Source organism: Pinus tabuliformis, chromosome 8 (genome assembly GCF_031772625.1).
Source record: "Pinus tabuliformis cultivar Carrire ecotype Pingquan chromosome 8, CPIR1, whole genome shotgun sequence".
NCBI lineage: Eukaryota > Viridiplantae > Streptophyta > Pinopsida > Pinales > Pinaceae > Pinus > Pinus tabuliformis.
The window spans coordinates 1,821,292,066-1,821,310,580 of NC_142294.1; the positions used below are offsets into that span (position 1 = coordinate 1,821,292,066).

The following is an 18,515-nucleotide window of genomic DNA, read 5'->3' on the forward strand; positions in this document are numbered from 1 at the left end:
TTTAGATTTTGATTCGACTACCCAACCAACTCAAGAAGTCCCTTTTGGTAGGGTCATGACGCCCTGAAGAGTGTATTGTTTGAAGTTATCAAGCTTAACCATTTTTTTCTTCCCTTGGTCCCTCTTCAACCAAGCTCCCCTCTCACCCTCTTTGATCCCTTTTATGTTGCTCAGATGATTTATCTCTAGGGAGAGGATAATTGTCTTCCAACTTCCTGGTATGTGAAACTCCCATTTAACATATTTTCCTATGGTAATTCTCATTGATGACCATATACAATATTTGTTAATGAAATTTAGAAATTTAAACATTTATGTCTATCACTTATTCATACTAGTTTTTTAGCATGGCCCACTTCTTCGAAGTAAATCTAACAAAAGTAAATTAGAATATTTACAATTCGAAGGCAATATTAAAAAGGGTGGGATATACATTATGAGCTCAATATGTAGCATATGGGGAAATGGATTGAGGAGGACAGAGTAATAACATCTCTTCCAACCACAAATACTATATATATATATATATATATATATATATATATATATATATATATATATATCTATATATATATATATATACCGTAATTTCTATTAATATAGATAATTACACTCTGGAAACACATTAGTGAGCTTTGGAAACACATATAGTGTGTATATCCAATAAGAGATCAATAAAAAAATTTGAAAAGAAGTTGAGAAAGTGCATGTGAGGACAAACATGTAAAAAGTAAATATTTATATGTGAGAGGTTTTAGAATGAGAATATATATATATATATATATATATATATATATATATATATATATATATATATATATATATATATATATATATACCAAATTGGTGTTTGAGACCCTCTCTTTGTGGGACAAGAGAACCACCTCCTCACAACCATTTCACTTCTAAGTCTAAGAAGGCATATACTCTAGTCACTCTAGTTTTGAAAACATGACCTCTTAGGAAGAAACGCATTATCTTAATCATTATTCCCACTTAAACTGTATTTTTTTAATTAATTAATTTAATAGATTAACACATACAATAAAATTAAATAATTAAAATATTTATATTTAAAAATTTTGATTTTGATTTTAAAATCTAATAACCATTAAAAAAAATTATTTTATTTTATTTTTTTTAACTTTATTATAAAAATAAACCTATTGAATTAAATAATTAAAATATTTATATTTAAAAAATTTGATTTTGATTTTAAAATCTAATAACCATTAAAAAATTTTGATTTTATTTTATTTTTTTTAACTTTATTGTAAAAATAAACCTATTTTTTTTGGGAAGATAAAATAGGAAAGAAACCAACTCTGCAATGACTTAAATAAAATAATAAGAAAATAATAATTTTATATTTTAATAATAGTAATATAATTTTAAAATTATTACTACTCCACACACCAAATTAAGTATATAACGTACTTTTATTTGTGAGACAAGGGAACATCTGATTTGAGTCTATAACCTTCTTAGGTAAATCAAATCTACCTCGAAAGGAAAAAACACATGCTACCCACTTGATAAAATCATAAATTAAAAATACATATATTCACGAGGAATCAAATTTACTCCAAAGAAATAATATTCAATTTTTTTCACATGAATCTCACGGCGACATGTATTATTGTTGAAAGGAACCTTCGACACCCTAACCCTAATTCACATGGAAGACGTTGATGGTGAACCTGGAAGCATTAGACATTGCATTTACTTCAAAATCAATAACAACAAACAAATGATAAAGCTCTGCCGCATCCAACGCTATGGATCCAAATCCTAATTAACTCAGATTGGAGACGTTGACCTCTAAGGTCGAAACGTTACACGACACTATAGTAATAGCAACAAAATTGAAAAGTTAATCGACAGATAAAGAGTATTTTGCAACCTGATAGCATGTGCAACCATGTGATCTGTCTGTACAGGAAGGGTCCACTGGCCACTGACATGAACAATGGGTTTTCACGCTTTTTCTATTCTGCTCCGTGTATGATCCGTTTCATTTGCTTCATCAATTTTCTTTCGGGTCAATCCGTGATGTCTACGGAGATCCCATTGCCGCCTTCTTGTTTTGTATTTGACGATAAGCAGCACTACTGAGAGCCGATCAGTAATCCCCATTTTGGGGTAAATTTTGGCTTCATGAATGAATTATGACATATATGTTTTCTTCATAATTTTGTGTGCTCTACGGCTTTTCACTGTTGCAGATTTGGAGAAAATGTTTCTGAAGTTCTATATAGACAGATCATTCCCACAAAATGTTCATATGGTGTAACTTTGCAATAATAGTTTGCACCCTTTTTCATTTTGGAGCACAGTGTAGTAGAATTAAGACATATATAGCTGATCTAAATCTCTAAGAGCTGTATATATGAGTATTCAGCAGCTATGAACATTTCGGAATGCATGGAAAGAAGTTTCAGAGGGAGATACACCAGAAGGATGCTGAAAGCTCTTTGTACAGTCGATCAGCTGAGCAGAGCTCAAAAGGAGGAGTTTACTATAGTGGAGAGTAATAGAATAATCAAACTTGCAGCAGACATATCTCTCGCCTTGACATCTAATGGGACTGCCTGGAGTCGTGCTCTCATAGCAAAATATGCTCCACAACTGAAGAGAAACAAGAGCCTTGTGAAGGAGATCTTGGGAAAGAAGAAATTCAACGACATGATGAAAATTAAGAGATCGAATTCTTATTACTATTTTAATCGGGTTCTGTGCTCTTATGGAATGGCTGGCAGAATGAAAAAATACTTGAAAACCCCCAGGGTCCTGAGCCAAAATATTATTTATAGGTGTATAAATAGCAAGAATGCAGCCAATGTCCGTTTCAACCCTCGTCCTTCTAAAGATCCATTGCAGAGTGTGGTGAATCAGAGAAAATTAAGGCAACTCAGAAGAATCATTCCTGGTGGTGAATCCATCAACTGCTCAGCTTTTTTTCTAGGAGAAGCAGCAGATTATATCATTTCACTAAGAACTCAGGTACAAGTCCTCCATTCTCTTGCATACCATTCTGCTACATAACCCCGACCCCTAGTGTGGCATATGCATATTAGGCTTGCTGAAGGTTTATATATAAATAGAGAGAGTAGATATTAGGGATCATGTGTTTGAAGTGCATATTATGTTTCATGTACTTTTTCAGTAAATGAAACCTAATATGCATACACAAGTGCATATATGTATATATTTAGGAAACCAATCCTACTATCCTGCATTCTCAGATGTACATCACGGATTTTATGGATTTCATGCACTGTTGATCTCTGCATACCTATTCTACCCAAAATACAAGTACTGCAGTCTACAATATTAAATTTAAAATAATATTATCTGTTTAGGTAATGCTGTGCTAATGTAAAACTACAGCCCTATGCATCAAATTTCAAATAATGTTTACGATTTCCTTATGTTTGAATATTTCGATGTATGGTACTCATACTATATTCGAACTGAGACTCAGTTTATTTCGTCATGTTTAACTCCTCTGTAAGCGAGAAGATCACTGGAGAGATCCTGTAATTGACTATCGATTGAAAGGTTTCATTGATGTTGATGGCAGATACTTTCTTAATTTTATGATGTTTTCCTTAATCTGTTCGTCAAAATTTTATGCATAAAGTTCAAAATCTCGTACTTAGATTAGCAATCATCGTATCTTGCATATGATACATCCATATCTATTTTAGAAGACCATGATCTTCCTTCATTTACAAATTATCTGCGCCTTGAAAATAACTTAAATTTGTTGACGACAAGTTAGAATGACTGTATCGCAAGATGTTAGAAGACTGATCTTACTTATTGTTTATGAATTTCTATATTTGAAGATGTATTTTGAAGTATATCAACGCATTTAGTATAAATGGTAAACTTTTATATTTACCAATTCAGTGTCATACACTTACACCATTGTCCATCCATAAATAAATAAATAAATATAATAATATATTATATTATATTATATGATATGATAGGAATATTGTTATAATTGATTATGCCAGATTATTACTATTTATTTAATAATTAATAACTAAATAAAAATTCTAAAATCTCTACTGCAAAATTAACATAGGAGTGATTCTTTATTTAAATGGCTACTTTATTATAAGTGAATATTGGATATCCATAGCTACTTTATCATACGTGGATATTGGATAACCATAGCATGAGATTTTATTGTTTTTATCTACAGTGTATGATTAGGTAGATTGATACTGTATAATTGAGTAGATCTTAGGAATACCTAATTATTGATAAGTATAAATATTTTGTTATCCTTTTATGTATAAATATGTTGTTATCCCTTTCTGCATTATTCTTCTTTATGCTTATAGACAAAGTCAGATATGGCTAGTTGGTTTCGAGTTTCTAGGAGATGCATGTTTGAAATATCCTAACCCGTTGGGTCTTCACCCAGATATTATACTTTTATTCCTTTTATCAAAAATAAAAAACAACTCTGTACCATTATGTTGGTCTGTGTTTTTTATTTCATGTTTAACATGCAGTATAACAGAGAATATTACAAAAACATGCTTCTTATATCATTATTTTATTTATGGTAATAATCTTAAATAGCTTTGTATATATAATGTTTTCTATTATTTTATTGGATATAGCTATATTACCATTAAGATATAAAGAATATAAAATTTGGAAATTATTTTTTAATTGCTTATTGTTTTTAGGTTATAGAAAATAAATACTTAGATAATCTAAACTTTAAATTCTATAAACAAAAATAAATATAACTTCACTTATATATGTATATTATATATTATTATAAATTATGAGAGTGGTTTATTCTATTCTTTTTCAAAACAATTTTTACTAAAAGAAACACTTTTCAAGATTTTGTTTTTTTTTAATTAAGAGAACAAAACTACTCTATTGTAGGGATTGGGATTTCGTTTTGTAGCTTATAAGGTTTGGGATTTTTCTCAATAGCTTTTTTTTTTTAATGGAGTTTGGGGATTTTGTTTTTTTAGTGTTTATGTTTTTAATAATAATTATGTTTGTTTATGTGATGAGTCAAAATTGTTTATATTTTTTTAAATTATTCTGAATTATTATTTGAATTAAGGAACTTTAATAAGCGGTAGACATTGTAATAAATATTAGACAGTTTGACTTTACTGAAAATAAATAAACATATACATGTAGATGAGTGATGTAGATGAGTGACCTTGATGTGTATGTATTGTCATTTTATAGAAGACATTTCATTTGATTGATGAAAATTATGAATGACAAATGAAGCCTCTAAGACAAATGACACCTCCAATAACTCTGATTTCCTTAAAAGGAAATTTGGATAGGGATAAACAACAAATTGTAAGGGCTACGTAGCACAAAGGGGATATGAACTCGTGGTCAAATAATTTGTAGGCAATAAATAAGTACTAGTAGGAGGTTTTCTGTATGCTATGAGACTGGGGACTCGTGGCCGAGTGAAAAATTACCCAAGACAAAAAAGAAAGAGTCTACAACTAAGCTAGTATAAGTGAATGTGTTAGCACAAGTGAATGTGTTAGGCTAAGACTGTACCTAATTTCCACCATTGTTGAAAGTGAAATCTATGGACTAAAAAAAGAGGTAATTTCTATAAAATCACAACCCCAACTTCTAGGTGTCTCTGTAAAGAGATATTCGCTTATGGATGACTACATCAATGTGTATCACATCTCTGGTTGCAGATTCATCAAAACTTTGATACATTTGTTGTATGTAAAATTGTTAATTAATACGAATGATTTCCATCGATGTTGATGTTGTGGGGAAAACTCCATAGTTAAGCGTGCTTGAGCAAGAGGTGATCTAGAATGGGTGACCTCACGAGAAGTCCTGGTTACCGGGCACAAGCCCCGAAAGTGATGATTGACGCTATGCGATTCATTTCACTAGTTTCAATCCCACTTCTTCAACCTTGTGAGCATCACCCGATGTAATGAGTGCTAAGTGGACTATTTAAAAATCATGAGAAATTAGTGATTGCCTCTCATGGAAATGGTCAAAGATGAATGACTTACTTAATGCAGTTGAATCACAAAAATGATATCTAATATAATGCACTGCGAAAACCCCCAAACTTAATTCGAAAAGGGTGAAGGGAACTTTATTTGAATGGTTCATGAGGCACAATACTTGCTAAGGTTTTGCAAATGGGGTAGCAAGCTAAGTGCGCTTGATTGTGGGGAAAAATCCACAGTTAAGCACGCTTGAGCCAGAGGCTATCTGGGATGGGTGACCTCCCAGGAAGTCTTGGTTACCAGGTGCAAGCCCAAGAAGTGATGATTGACGCTATGTGATTCATTTCGCTAGTTTCAATCCCACTTCTTCACCCTTGTGAGAATCACCCGATACAATGAGTGCTAAGTGGACTATTCAAAAATCATGAGAAATTAGTGAGTTACGACTGCCTCTGATGGAAATCGTCATAGATGAATGACTTACTTAACGCAGTTGAATCCCAAAAATGATATCTAAATGAATGATTTACATCAATGTTATTATAATATTTGATTATATAAGTTGTTCTAAAATGAATATTTTAATTTTAGTTATTAAATGATATTAATATTTCATTTGATAGTCTATTAAGGATGTTATTAGTCTAATAATTTAAATGATTTGATTTATTGGGAACTTTCCTTAAATATAAATAAATTTCATTCACTGATTGGATATCATTCATGAGTTATCTTGAGCTAAAAGAACTAAGTGTTAAGGCCATATGTGCATATGTACATGTACTTCTCTTCCTCTGAACAAAAAGGGGAGGCTATTACTAATGTATATGGTGGTTAAATGGGTCATTTTCATGCCTCATGAAAATATACCAGTGAACCAACATAAAAGGAGAATGTTGAAGTGTTGAAGAATTGTAAGACCATATCATCCTCCACATTCTACCTTGAACCAAACCTTATAATTTGTTGTAATTGAATCATAAATAAAATCCTGAAATAACTCTCTACACTTTACGAAGGAGAATGGGCATGAAGCTAAAAGTTAGAGTCGAACCATAATCTACAATGTGGGAATATATTTCTTGTCTTAGTATATATCAAACCATTAGAAGAAAATTGTGGCTTCTTGGAGTTAAAAAATAATTTAGATTGTGGCCACTCATAGTAACCCAGTAGTATAGACAATCATCTCTAGGGAGTATGAAAACAAATATAACTGGGTAAAGATAAAATTAAAAAGTAAAAATAGTGAAGTTCACAACAAGAAGTAGACTAGATCACACAAAGGTGTTCGAAAATAAAAATAAAAGAGAAAGGTCTCAGAGTACACCCATTAAGGGGACAATACATTCCTGGGCTTGAGGTTTTCGTTAGGACAGGATATTGTGGTGATGTATGCCACGTCGAGTACCAAGAACTAAGATGGTCGGGCCATTCAGCTAAGTCGCAGTCCAATCAATACCTATGCCCTACGCCTCATAATAACTAAGTATTAGCATAAAAGGAGTGAAAAAAACCATACATACAATGTGGAAAGAGGTAATTGTTGATTACCAAACCATAACCCAGTCATCGATGCCATCGTCCTCAGAGTATTGAAAAGTCCCAAAAAGTGTTTAACACTCAACGATGTAGAGAACCATCAATTTGGATAATCCATAAGCCTCCCTAGCAAAAATCACTTTTCATCTAAGGAATCACATACATTACACTTACCCCAAATAGAAATAGTAATAGAACTCAGGCATTTAATTTATTGTCCATAGAAACATCAATATTACTAGGGCGAAGTCATGGGGCCATGAATTTTATACATATTCCATTTTACTGCCAAAAGGGAACCCATAGTGGTATGAGTAATAAATAACCATAAGATGATCTAGACGATCTCCACACATGTAGAAGTTTACTTTATGCACTATGAAGAGATTTGATGATAGGTGACAAAGCTTGGAATAAGAGAATAAATGGGATTCATAATTTTATGTCTTATTTCATTTAAAATGGTAAAGTGGATAATGTTATAAATGATGAGGCTCATCAATACGTATATTATGTGGGTCATAATGCCATCCTCCAGCTCATTAAATTATTTTTTCTCACATTTATCTACAAATTTGTAATATTATGCTTATTATGAGGAGTAAAAGATGTGTTGATATGTCATGTGGCGTAACGTGTGTTAAATGAAGTTTTTGGAGCAATTCTGAGTTAATTTTAGTATAGGAACTGAGAGTAGACAACAATAGAGATTATAGGAGGTTTTCCACCTCCTTAACTTTCCCATTCAGTCAAAGATGCCCACTTTATCTCTCATCAACTTGACGTCATTGGCAGCCAAGCATGTCGAGTCCATTGGCAGGCGAGCGAGTGCAAGTCAAGTAAGATCTAGATCAACCTATTCTCAAGTTAAGGAGACAAATATCCCTATTTTATATAGAGTTATTGGTAGCTCCCATTTGTATAAATAAACATGCTAAGGAACTCATTATGACTCAAAGTTTTATTATAGCTAAGGGGCCATAGAGTTGAAGAACTTGTGACTATTAATTTGATGATGTATTTGACATTTTTGGAATGAGAATGGGAAGTTCGATTTTGATCTAGAACTGAGTTAATTTAGAGGACTCAATATCTTTGGTCAGGGCTCAACCATAGCCACAGAGGTCCCTCTCATCTTCCTCTATTCCTTCTAGCCTAGAATGTTGATTAGTTCTTGCAGTTCAGTATAAGTTTATTCTAGTTTCTATTACCTTTAGAAGTTTGGTTATTTGTTGTAGTTAAGTAGAGTAAAAGTCATGAAAAAGACTATCATTGTGACCCCTGTTGGATTTTTGAGGCCTGACCCAGGTTCATAGGTGATTTAGCAAAACAAATCGCAGTACTACTGGCCCTTTCGGCAACAGTCCGCGGAACGCGGACTGAGGTCTCACCCGATGTAGTATGGAAGGGTGCTAGTAGCAGGTTTGTGCACCTTGGAGATGTTTGATGTTTTCAAGTTGTCCGCGGTTCGACCCTGCGCGCACATCGCTACGTGCACTTACCCATACCTCGTAGCCTGAGATGCTGCCTTCACACAACCATACTCGAGGGCCGAACAATGTTATTATGCATGTCCTTACTAGTAATCCTATCTGAGTTAATTAACTTAGCTTATTTGTATGCTTTCAATTATACTAAACAATATTCACAATTCATACGAGTGCCCGCAGAAAATAAACAGTATCATTGCAATTCATATGTAATAAATAATAACCCAAGACAGATACACGTAATTCAGATAAAACTTCTCTTTATTATTTTTTTCCTTCGGTTACAGACACTATTCTGCCCTGCGCACTTAGCCACAGGGGTCCGCGCACTTAGTTGCGGACTCTACTAGGCCTCTGCGCACTCAGCTGTAGAGCCTCTTCCTACTACTACGATCCAAGACACACTTAGAGTCTTCCTCTATGCTTCACTATCTCATTCTATCTATTTGATTCTATTCTGATCTTCACAGCTTAGAGTCTCTCTCTATTTATACATTCCCATGGTCTGCGCACCATGGGTAGGCCGACATTACATGCAAACTTAGGGTGGACAGCCCTATGACTCTAACATACATTTCGCGCCCACTATTCGTGGGTCTTTACAATAATATTCCTCAAAACTTGGGCTTTCAGCCCCAAAACATGTTGTTAGGGGATTCTATGCCTAACAGGCCCTGAACACAAACATTGGGACTTGCCCTTGAGTCACTTTGTCGATGTGATGATCTTGGTGCAGATTCCCTCCAACTATTCTCGTACGATGCTGATGTCTGCAGTGCAATGAGCTGCTGCTTGTTGAACCTGCTACATCCTTCGTTTTGAGTCCTCTGTGGCTGGCGTGCTTTCCCACATCTGAGCATGCATCCCATGAATGTGTGCAAGCTTCCCTTCAATATTCATCGTGGCTATGAAGGCCTCGTCAATCCATGGCTGAACGCATGCTTTGAGAATTACCTCCTTATGGTGCGCCATGTCCACCTGCTCTTTTAATGCCTTGGCTTGCTCCATCCTCGTAAGCCACTGAGTGAGGACTACTATCTGTGCAATTCCTCTGATGTTGTGGTACTGCTACTGTTGTTCACATTCCTATGTCTCCAACGACTGGATGTTGGGTTCCTCCTGCAATGTCGTGAGGACCTCAAGTGCCTGTTCCATCATGTTTGTATAGTCACGCATTGCACCTTCAATTTCTTCTAACCCACTTGCAATAACGCTGGAGCATTGTTCTCGAACTTCTAGGGGAGTGGAAGGTTGCACCTTCAACTATAGCCTGACGATCTGAAGATTCAGCTCCAACTAAAGCTCTGTCATTTCTTCTCTGGCCTCTCAGACTCTAGTTGCCAAACTATGGATCCGCACTTCTACCGATAGATCTATTACGATGGACAACTCTAGGACATGTCAGTAAGCGTCATCTTATATTTGCACCAACTATTTATTCTACAACACCAACTTATCACGCTACAAGTTGAGTTGTTCTATGTTTATTTTCTTCTCGCTAAGAACCTGGATCATGCAGCTTTCCCTGGATCGCAACTCTGCCACTATCCCATCCTGTAACTGATATAGTGTTTTCCAGGGAAGGGCAGCTAGGTTAAGGCCAAGGTATTTCATCATGCTAAGTGAAAACCGATGCATGGTAGTATACAACATCAGAGCTCCCTCTGGCAACACTATTGTGTTTTCCATCCTTGTGCGCAACATTCACTCTGTTGCTGAAGTTTCAGTTGTGATGTGCATTGACAAGGTGGCTTCCTGAGGGGGTCGTACCTGTAACTCCTATAGCTGCACCCTGAGAGCCCCCAACACAGTCTGATGCTCCTTCATGAACTCCTAAAGCACTTCACCTATGACATCATGGACCATCTCACCGATGTCATGGAGATCACCTTCAGTTAAGGTGATCGGGTCAATGGCCAAACTCAAGGCCTTGACCTTCTTCCTTGGGCCCGATATTTCTGTGATGCACCAGCAATTTATCTGGGTGGATGGGGCCACTATGTCTGTGCTCCCTTTTGTTGTTTCTGTTTCCTCTGCCTCCTACCCTGAGGACGTTGCTTGGCCCTCATCTACCTATGATGTTGGTGCCTCTGTGCTACTGCTGCTTCTATGGCCTTCTTCTGCTCCATGGCTTTTTGTGCTGCTTTGCGCACTACCTTTTCCTTAACTGCTGCTTTTTCATTCTGATCTGTGTGGACCATCGTATCTACGGGTGTTGTTACATATGAACTCAGCTTCGCATGCTCTATAGGGACTACATCGTCTGCTTCATACTTCAGCTTCTGAAATTCTTGCGCGGTCAAATATTTCCACATGGTCCTATAGGCCCATACAACCGCTGGTACACGCAGGTCCCAGTTGGTGCGTCTCACATGGTGGACCTTGTTTAGTACTTCACACACCTTCTCAAAGGCTTCCCCATGTATGTTTTTCGGCATGCTAGGTTGTATCATACTTCATCGTTTGGACACTTGTCCTGCCTGCTTCTGCTTGTTGTTCCTGTTCCTATCGTGAGAGTGGTGTGCGTTCATGTGGGCTGTGTACCATACGCCTGTACCCATTTGGAAAGGTGGGCATGCAGGCGATTTCGTTCATCCTACCTGGCATCCATCCACATCTGATGCTTCCCAAATTGTAAGTGCATCATCTTTCTGCATTCGTGTGAGTCCCCGAAACTCTGCTAGTGCATTACCCACCACCTTGTGGGTGTAGCGTGTAGTGCCCATTTTAGAGCGTCAAAACGTTGTAGTTCTGGCACTTCTCTTTCAAATTTGTCAAGGAATTCATCCACTGCCATTAACCCATCATACATAGGAAGATTTCTTACCTCAGTTGTCACACAATGTAGTGATCTTACCATCATGTTGTAATTGAGCGTGGTTACCTCGTGTAACTAGTTCTACCATCATTTTATTTCTTCGTCCAAATCTGAAGTGTAGGAGCTTTCGTGCTCCCACGAAATTCTACCATTTGCTGTGGGATTCAACCAATCCTTTTCTCGAGCGGTTATCTTGTAGATACAGTCTAGCTTGTCATCACTTTCATCATCGCGCACTGGCTCTGTGTAGTGTGATCCTTCCATAGGGTCTAAAGGTACCACTATGCACAGTGACTTTTCCTTAAAAATCATTTTGTACATCTCAGGTTTATCACTCTATTCATATCAGTGGCCCAACCTATTCCCAGTAGCGTGGGATAGGGATTGTTGTCATCGACAATCTCTATCACCTCGAAATCTACAAGCGCACTCACACCTTCTATGTCTAACATTATTCCCTGTAAGCTTCCCATCGGTAGGACCTTCTGCTGGTTCGCCATTTGCAATTGAATAGGGGACCATTGCAACGCGGGCCTACCCATATGCTCCCATGTCTACTTTGGCAGCACATTCACATCCGATCCTAGATCTAGAATTACTTTATGCATCTCATACTCCCCGATTTGCGCAGTCAATCTCATTTCCCTTCCTCTTTGCAATGTGTGCTTTCTAAGCTTTCAGACTACGCGTGGTTCTCCCAACCCAGTGCACCTAGTGATAAGTTCCTATAGTCCCTTCACTAGTTTTCTATCACGCAACAACTTCAGACATGTCACCAGAAAGGTAGTGAGCATTGAAGGATCCATCCCTGTTTCTAGTTTATCCTAAATACCTGAAGTGGAGGCCTCCATGAAGCTCTTCTTAGCTTCCATGAATGTCTCCTTTGTGTGCTCCAAATCAAATTCAGGTTCCTCTGTAGGAGCCTTGCGAACCCATGCACTTTCTTCTGGCTACTTTCTTTTTTCATCTCCTGTTGTGATACCACTTCAAAGCACAATGTTTACATTTGGGTCCTCTTTGCTTGGCTCAAATCTTATCATCTGTAAGTTCTGAGTAAGGGGAGGCTGGAGTAATCCTTCATCGCGCAACCTCGCTCTTAGTGTAGGGCAGTCCTCTGTCGTGTGATCAAATTGGGTACAATATAAACATGATGCTCTCGTTGGATTTATACAATTGCAGGCATAATTCCCTGACCCTCCGCAATTGTAACAAATCAGCTATCGATGACCCCTTCCTGGTTCCATTCCTCCTCGACCACATCCGCGCCCCTAAAATCCAGCGTGCGCTATCCCTGCATTTGGATCGAGGGCTCGTGTTTTGGTCTACACTCTGAAGGCAAGAGTCTAATCCATCATCAGCTCCTACCTTTTGCAGGTGCACTCATCATGGCCTACCGACTTGTAGAAATTACAAAACAATTGGTGGGACATCTGTGTACACTTTTGTAATAGGTGACAGTTATCTGTAGTGTGCTTTCCTCCTATCTAATAAATCACGTAGCATAATGCAGGTGTTGTGCTCAGTCTTGCTTTTGCCTCTAGTCTTAATGGCATCCGCCCTCCACCTGCCAAGTATTTCGCGAAGGTTGGACAATGGTCCTTATCATGCCCCTGCCCTTTGCATTTTATGCACCATACCTCCTTGCACGCTTATGGCCGTTATACCCTGTCCTGTTTCAAACTCTACATTTCCAGAAATTTTTCAATTACTCTTCGATTTGTTGAACTCTCAAGCTAGGATCTTCTATTGGGGTCTCGTGCAGTCTCATTGCAATCTCCAAAGCTTCTGCTTGGGTTGATAACTTCTGTTGTGACAACGTCGGCCTTAAATGCGGTGTTAGTGATGCTACAAACCATGTGCGGTGTTGTCCATCTGCCAAGGTCATGTTGGCTTCACGAATCATTCTCTTTAGTCTCCGATCAAGATCGCATGGGGTTTTGCCTGGAAGCATCATGATTTCCTTCAACCTGATAATCGATTGTGTCTTTGATTTTAGCCTGCTAAATTCCTTGTTCAGCGCAACCTAGATATCTGCAATCCCTGCATTTGGATCGTCATTATAGTGCTTAATGTACCATAGTGAGTGATCTTGCAACGTGCTTACCAGTGTTTGCTTCTTAATATTGTCATCCACGACTCCTTGTGCTTACCATACAACTTTTACTATGAACCAAAATTGGTCTGGATCTTCATTCCCTACTCCTCTGAATGTCGGCAATTTTATTGCGCTCACCATATTGAGCTGTGGCAGTGGCGGAGGTGGTGTGCTTGGAGATGTAGGTGACGATGGTGAGATTGGTGGTGGTGTAGGTTGAGGTGGTAGGCGTGGAATTCGCTGCCTTACCAGACTGACTGTGCTTCTTAGAGAAACTTTCGTGAGCTCTTCCTCGCTTTCCCACCAAGGAAAAATCAAGGGGCTATTTTCTATCTCTGTGCTACCTTCATTTCTGTAGATCCTCCCGCTTCGCAGAGTCCCAAAAATCAATTTATTTGCATAACCCACTTTTCACACAATAGCTTTTTAATCCAAGTGCTCAATGATTTAATGTACTTACCTTAAGAAAGTGTTGTTCCACCTCACTGTAGCTGACGGTCGTATCTACCGCGAAATCGGTGATAAACCCTCCTCTAATTTGATCAAGCCAATGGTCCATAGTGCGTGCAATATTATCTTTCGGTGCTTCTAGTCTGTGCACCAATTCTAGAGTCCACACAATTGGTTTATCGAGCCTACACCTTCCCTGACTATCCGCTAGCTTCGCGACCCACTCATACAACTCAGAGGGGAAGCATGCAAAGAAAATTTCGTGGATTTCTGTATATAAGTAGCACTCCAACAACCGTTCTTTTGATACTTGCATATTCATGTTTTATTACGCTGTGAACTCTTGAATCTTTCTGTCCAACCACCCTTCAATTTCTTTCTTTGCTGGATTCCAGTGACACGACAACAAACATCCCTTATGCAGATCCTCGTCCCGGCAACAGAACCATTTGTTGGCCTGTTAGGGCCTGACCCAGGTTCAGAGGTGATTTAGCCAAATAAATATCGGTACTACTAGCCCTTTCGTCGATAGTCCATGGAATGTGGAGTGAGATCTCACCCGAAGTAGTATGGGAGGGTGTTAGAACCAGGTTTCTGCACCCTGGAGATGTTTGATGTTTTCAATTGGTCCACGGTTCAACCTTGCGCGCCCGTCGTTATGCACACTTACCCGTACCTTGCAGCCTAAGATGTTACCTTTGCGTAGCCCTACTCGGGGGGACAAACATCATTATTACCCATGTCCTTACTAGTAATCCTATCTTAGTTGACTAACTTAGCTTATTTGTATGCTTTCAGTTATACTTAACAATATTCACAATTCATACAAGTGTGCGCAGTAAATAAACAATATAATTGCAATTCATATCCAATAGATAATAACCCAAGACAGATACACGTAATTCATATAAAACTTCTCTTTATTATTCTTTTCATTCGGTTACAGACTCTATTCTTCCCTGCGCACTCAACTGCAGGGGTCCGCGCACTCAGTTGCGGACTCTACTAGGCCTCTGCACACTCAGTTGCAGAGCCTCTTCCTACTACTACGACCCATGACACACTTAGAATGTTCCTTTATGCTTCGCTATCACATTCTATCCATTTGATTCTATTATGATCTTCAAAACTTACAACCTCACTCTATTTATACAATCCCATGGTCCGCGGACCATGGGTAGGCTGAAATTACATTAAAACTTAGGGTGGACAACCCTGTGACTCTAACATACATTCTGTGCCTGTAATTGGCGGGGCTTTACAATAATATTTCTCAAAACTTGGGCTTTCAGCCCCAAAACGTGATGTGGGGGATTCCATGCCCAACAACCCCTATCTCATCTCCCTAATGGGAGCATGATTAGAGGACCCCACCATCAGAGCCCAAAAAGAGAGTGTGATTTCTTGTTCATTGCATAGAACAAGTTCTTGGCTTTAGTATATAGTTTGTTTATGATTTCATGGAAAGTTTTACATTTGGTATCTTTCTTCACACATGATTGTTGTAGCTTAGAAGGTAGGTCATTGCATATATCAATTTCTTATCATTAGTTAGATAGTTTTTCCAAACACAATTCATCTTTTCCACATTTACTTGTAATATTTGGCAATTGAAAAGAGGAATATATGCATGTGTTGTTGCAGGGTTGTTGGAGCTGCATGCATGTTATCCTTTCACCAACTCCATCTAGGAAATCTCCATCCCTTTTTTATTGATGCCAACCCATGGTCTTTATCTCTGTTTTTCGGTGACCATGTGAAACCATCTTAGCCCAAATCCAACCTTCTTGAAGTGCTAGGCTTTGCTAGGGCTACTCAGCACCTTCCCTAAATTCCACATAGCCTTCATACAACTTTTCATTAGTTCACCCCATCATTCTTACCCTCCAAGCCCTCTCAGCCAACTTCCTCTAGCATTTCAGGACTTCTTGGAGGAGTTACAAGAATCTTGTAGCAACATCCTTTACCACACCTATAAAAACCTGTTTTGACCTACAATGATAACATAGTTTAGTTTAGGAGTAGGTTGACCCTTCAGCTTGGACTCCATGACCAAAAGTACAACCTAAGCCATTCCCTTCATTCATTTTCTTTTCCTAAAATATCTAATAGAATTAGTTCTTTCATTCTGAATTTATCAATTAGAACTTTACTTAATCTACAAGTGTGAATTAGTTAGATAATGAATTCATTCTTGAACTGTGAATTGGTTGGATCATCTTCTCTTTCCAAGAAAACTTGATACCTAGATGATTTATTGCAAAGTAGAGTAGTTTAATTTCTGCAGTTAGCATAATCCATGTGTTCTTTCATAGCATTTACAAGTTGACAACATTTACAAATTTGATTTGAAAAGAATTTTACCTTCTCTGCACTAGGATTAGCTTTTAGATTCTACTTTCAGGTGTTAATCTCCTTTTAGTAGAGTATAGGGATGACCTTGGAACCCTAATGATCAAGTGACCTAGTTGAGGGCAACATGAGTAGAATGCATCTAGTGTGTATATAGCATTGTCACCTCGAATTTTGTATGAAACCTCGGGTTGATAAATAAAGTTGAAGAGCCTCTAGAAGTTGTAGCACTCTTTGTGCAATACCATGGCTGACCATCTTTTTGGCATCATTGTCGGGGAGGTATCTAGATAGATGTTATTTCCACTTTCCTTTATGTTTTCGATTTAGTTCTGAAAAAATAGAAAATAAAAATAAAAATTATTTTTTCATGCCTCGTAGGGGTAGAGAAAATTTAGGAAAATTCATGCCAAATACCCCCACTCCACCCAACAATCAACCTTCACTCTTCTTTGGTGACTGTGAACTTCCCTCTTGATTGTAGGGGAGTTAGAAGACCACTTAGGTCAACAACTTGAGATCTTTGAAGAACCTATTGGGGAAGAAGAAGAAGAATCCATTCCACATACCCACACCATGGTTGAAAACAAGAATGAGGATGTTTTTCCCATCGAAGAAACTAATGGAGATGCTAGGATGAAGAATAGAATCCTTTTTTCCCCTCCTCAGTGCCATGGCTTAACCTCGGAGGGCCCTGATGCTTTTTTTTTTAGTTTGCAGTTGTCTGTAGGACTTATGATTATACCATTAATGACCAAAAGTTGAATTTTTGCCCATCCACCCTTAAGGATGTAGTCTTCTGCTCATTCATGGGTCTACTTGGGGGTAAATTCACTACCTAGGCTCAAATGCAACAATCCTTTAACAAAAAGTGTAGGGACTATTCTAGGTCCAAAGACGCCAAAGAGGAAATATTTAGAGTCACTGTTGGACTTGATGAATCTCTAGAAGAGTATGAGGAAAGATTCCAACTCAGTTATAGGAGGACCAGATACACCCTTGATCCTAAATCACTCAAGTTATTTCTTCCTAGAGGAGCCAAGGAGGACATATTGTAAACCCTAAACATGCTTTCTCGTGGAGAAATTTATCAGCTACCCTATGAAAGCATCAAGATAGTATTTAAAAACCATTATAGGGATGCTAGGAAGAAGGGTAGGTCTAGTCAAGCTTTGGTTAGTTCGTCTTCCTCCACAACATCGATCAAGAATGAAATTGGAGACATGTTGGAGGACTTTAAAATTAAAATGTTGCACACCTTTGCTCAACAAATGGACACCATGTGGATAAAGAGGAGACAAGAGGAAGAAGAGAGAGCCTTAGCTATATTTTTCCCTAAATGCACTAGAAGGCACCTGATAAATGAATGTCCATTAAATGTTATAGAGGTTTTCTTAGTCTTTGAGGAGAACCATGCCACATATAAGTGTCCTTCTTTTCCAAGATTGAAATTTGTATATGAAAGGCCAGAAGGTGGTGTTGAACAACTTTGTTTCATCAATCAAAAGAGGCCTCAAGGACCTCGACCATACTAGCAGGGAATGCAAGGTGCATCCTACTCCTATTATCATCCTAACCATAATGCACCACTACCACCTTGGTACTCTTCCAGTCATTAACCATGGTCCACATATTCTCCTTGGCCTTATGCACCTTAGTATCCTCTCCAACCTTTCAATCAATCATTTCAGCCATATGCTTCTACACATCCTGAGTGGAATAACCCATCACAGGGTTAGAGGCCTTAACTCAACCAACCTCTTGCTTTACTACCT

General features: G+C 37.7%; 1 protein-coding gene across 1 annotated transcript; it reads left to right on the top strand.

Moving 5' to 3' along the window:
- Positions 1–2,406: 2,406 nt before the first annotated feature.
- LOC149243554 (transcription factor IBH1-like 1) lies at positions 2,407–3,045 on the top strand. The gene has a single exon (XM_089371250.1). It carries the CDS (start codon positions 2,407–2,409, stop codon positions 3,043–3,045), a length of 639 nt encoding a protein of 212 aa, XP_089227376.1.
- The last annotated feature ends 15,470 nt before the right edge of the window (positions 3,046–18,515 follow it).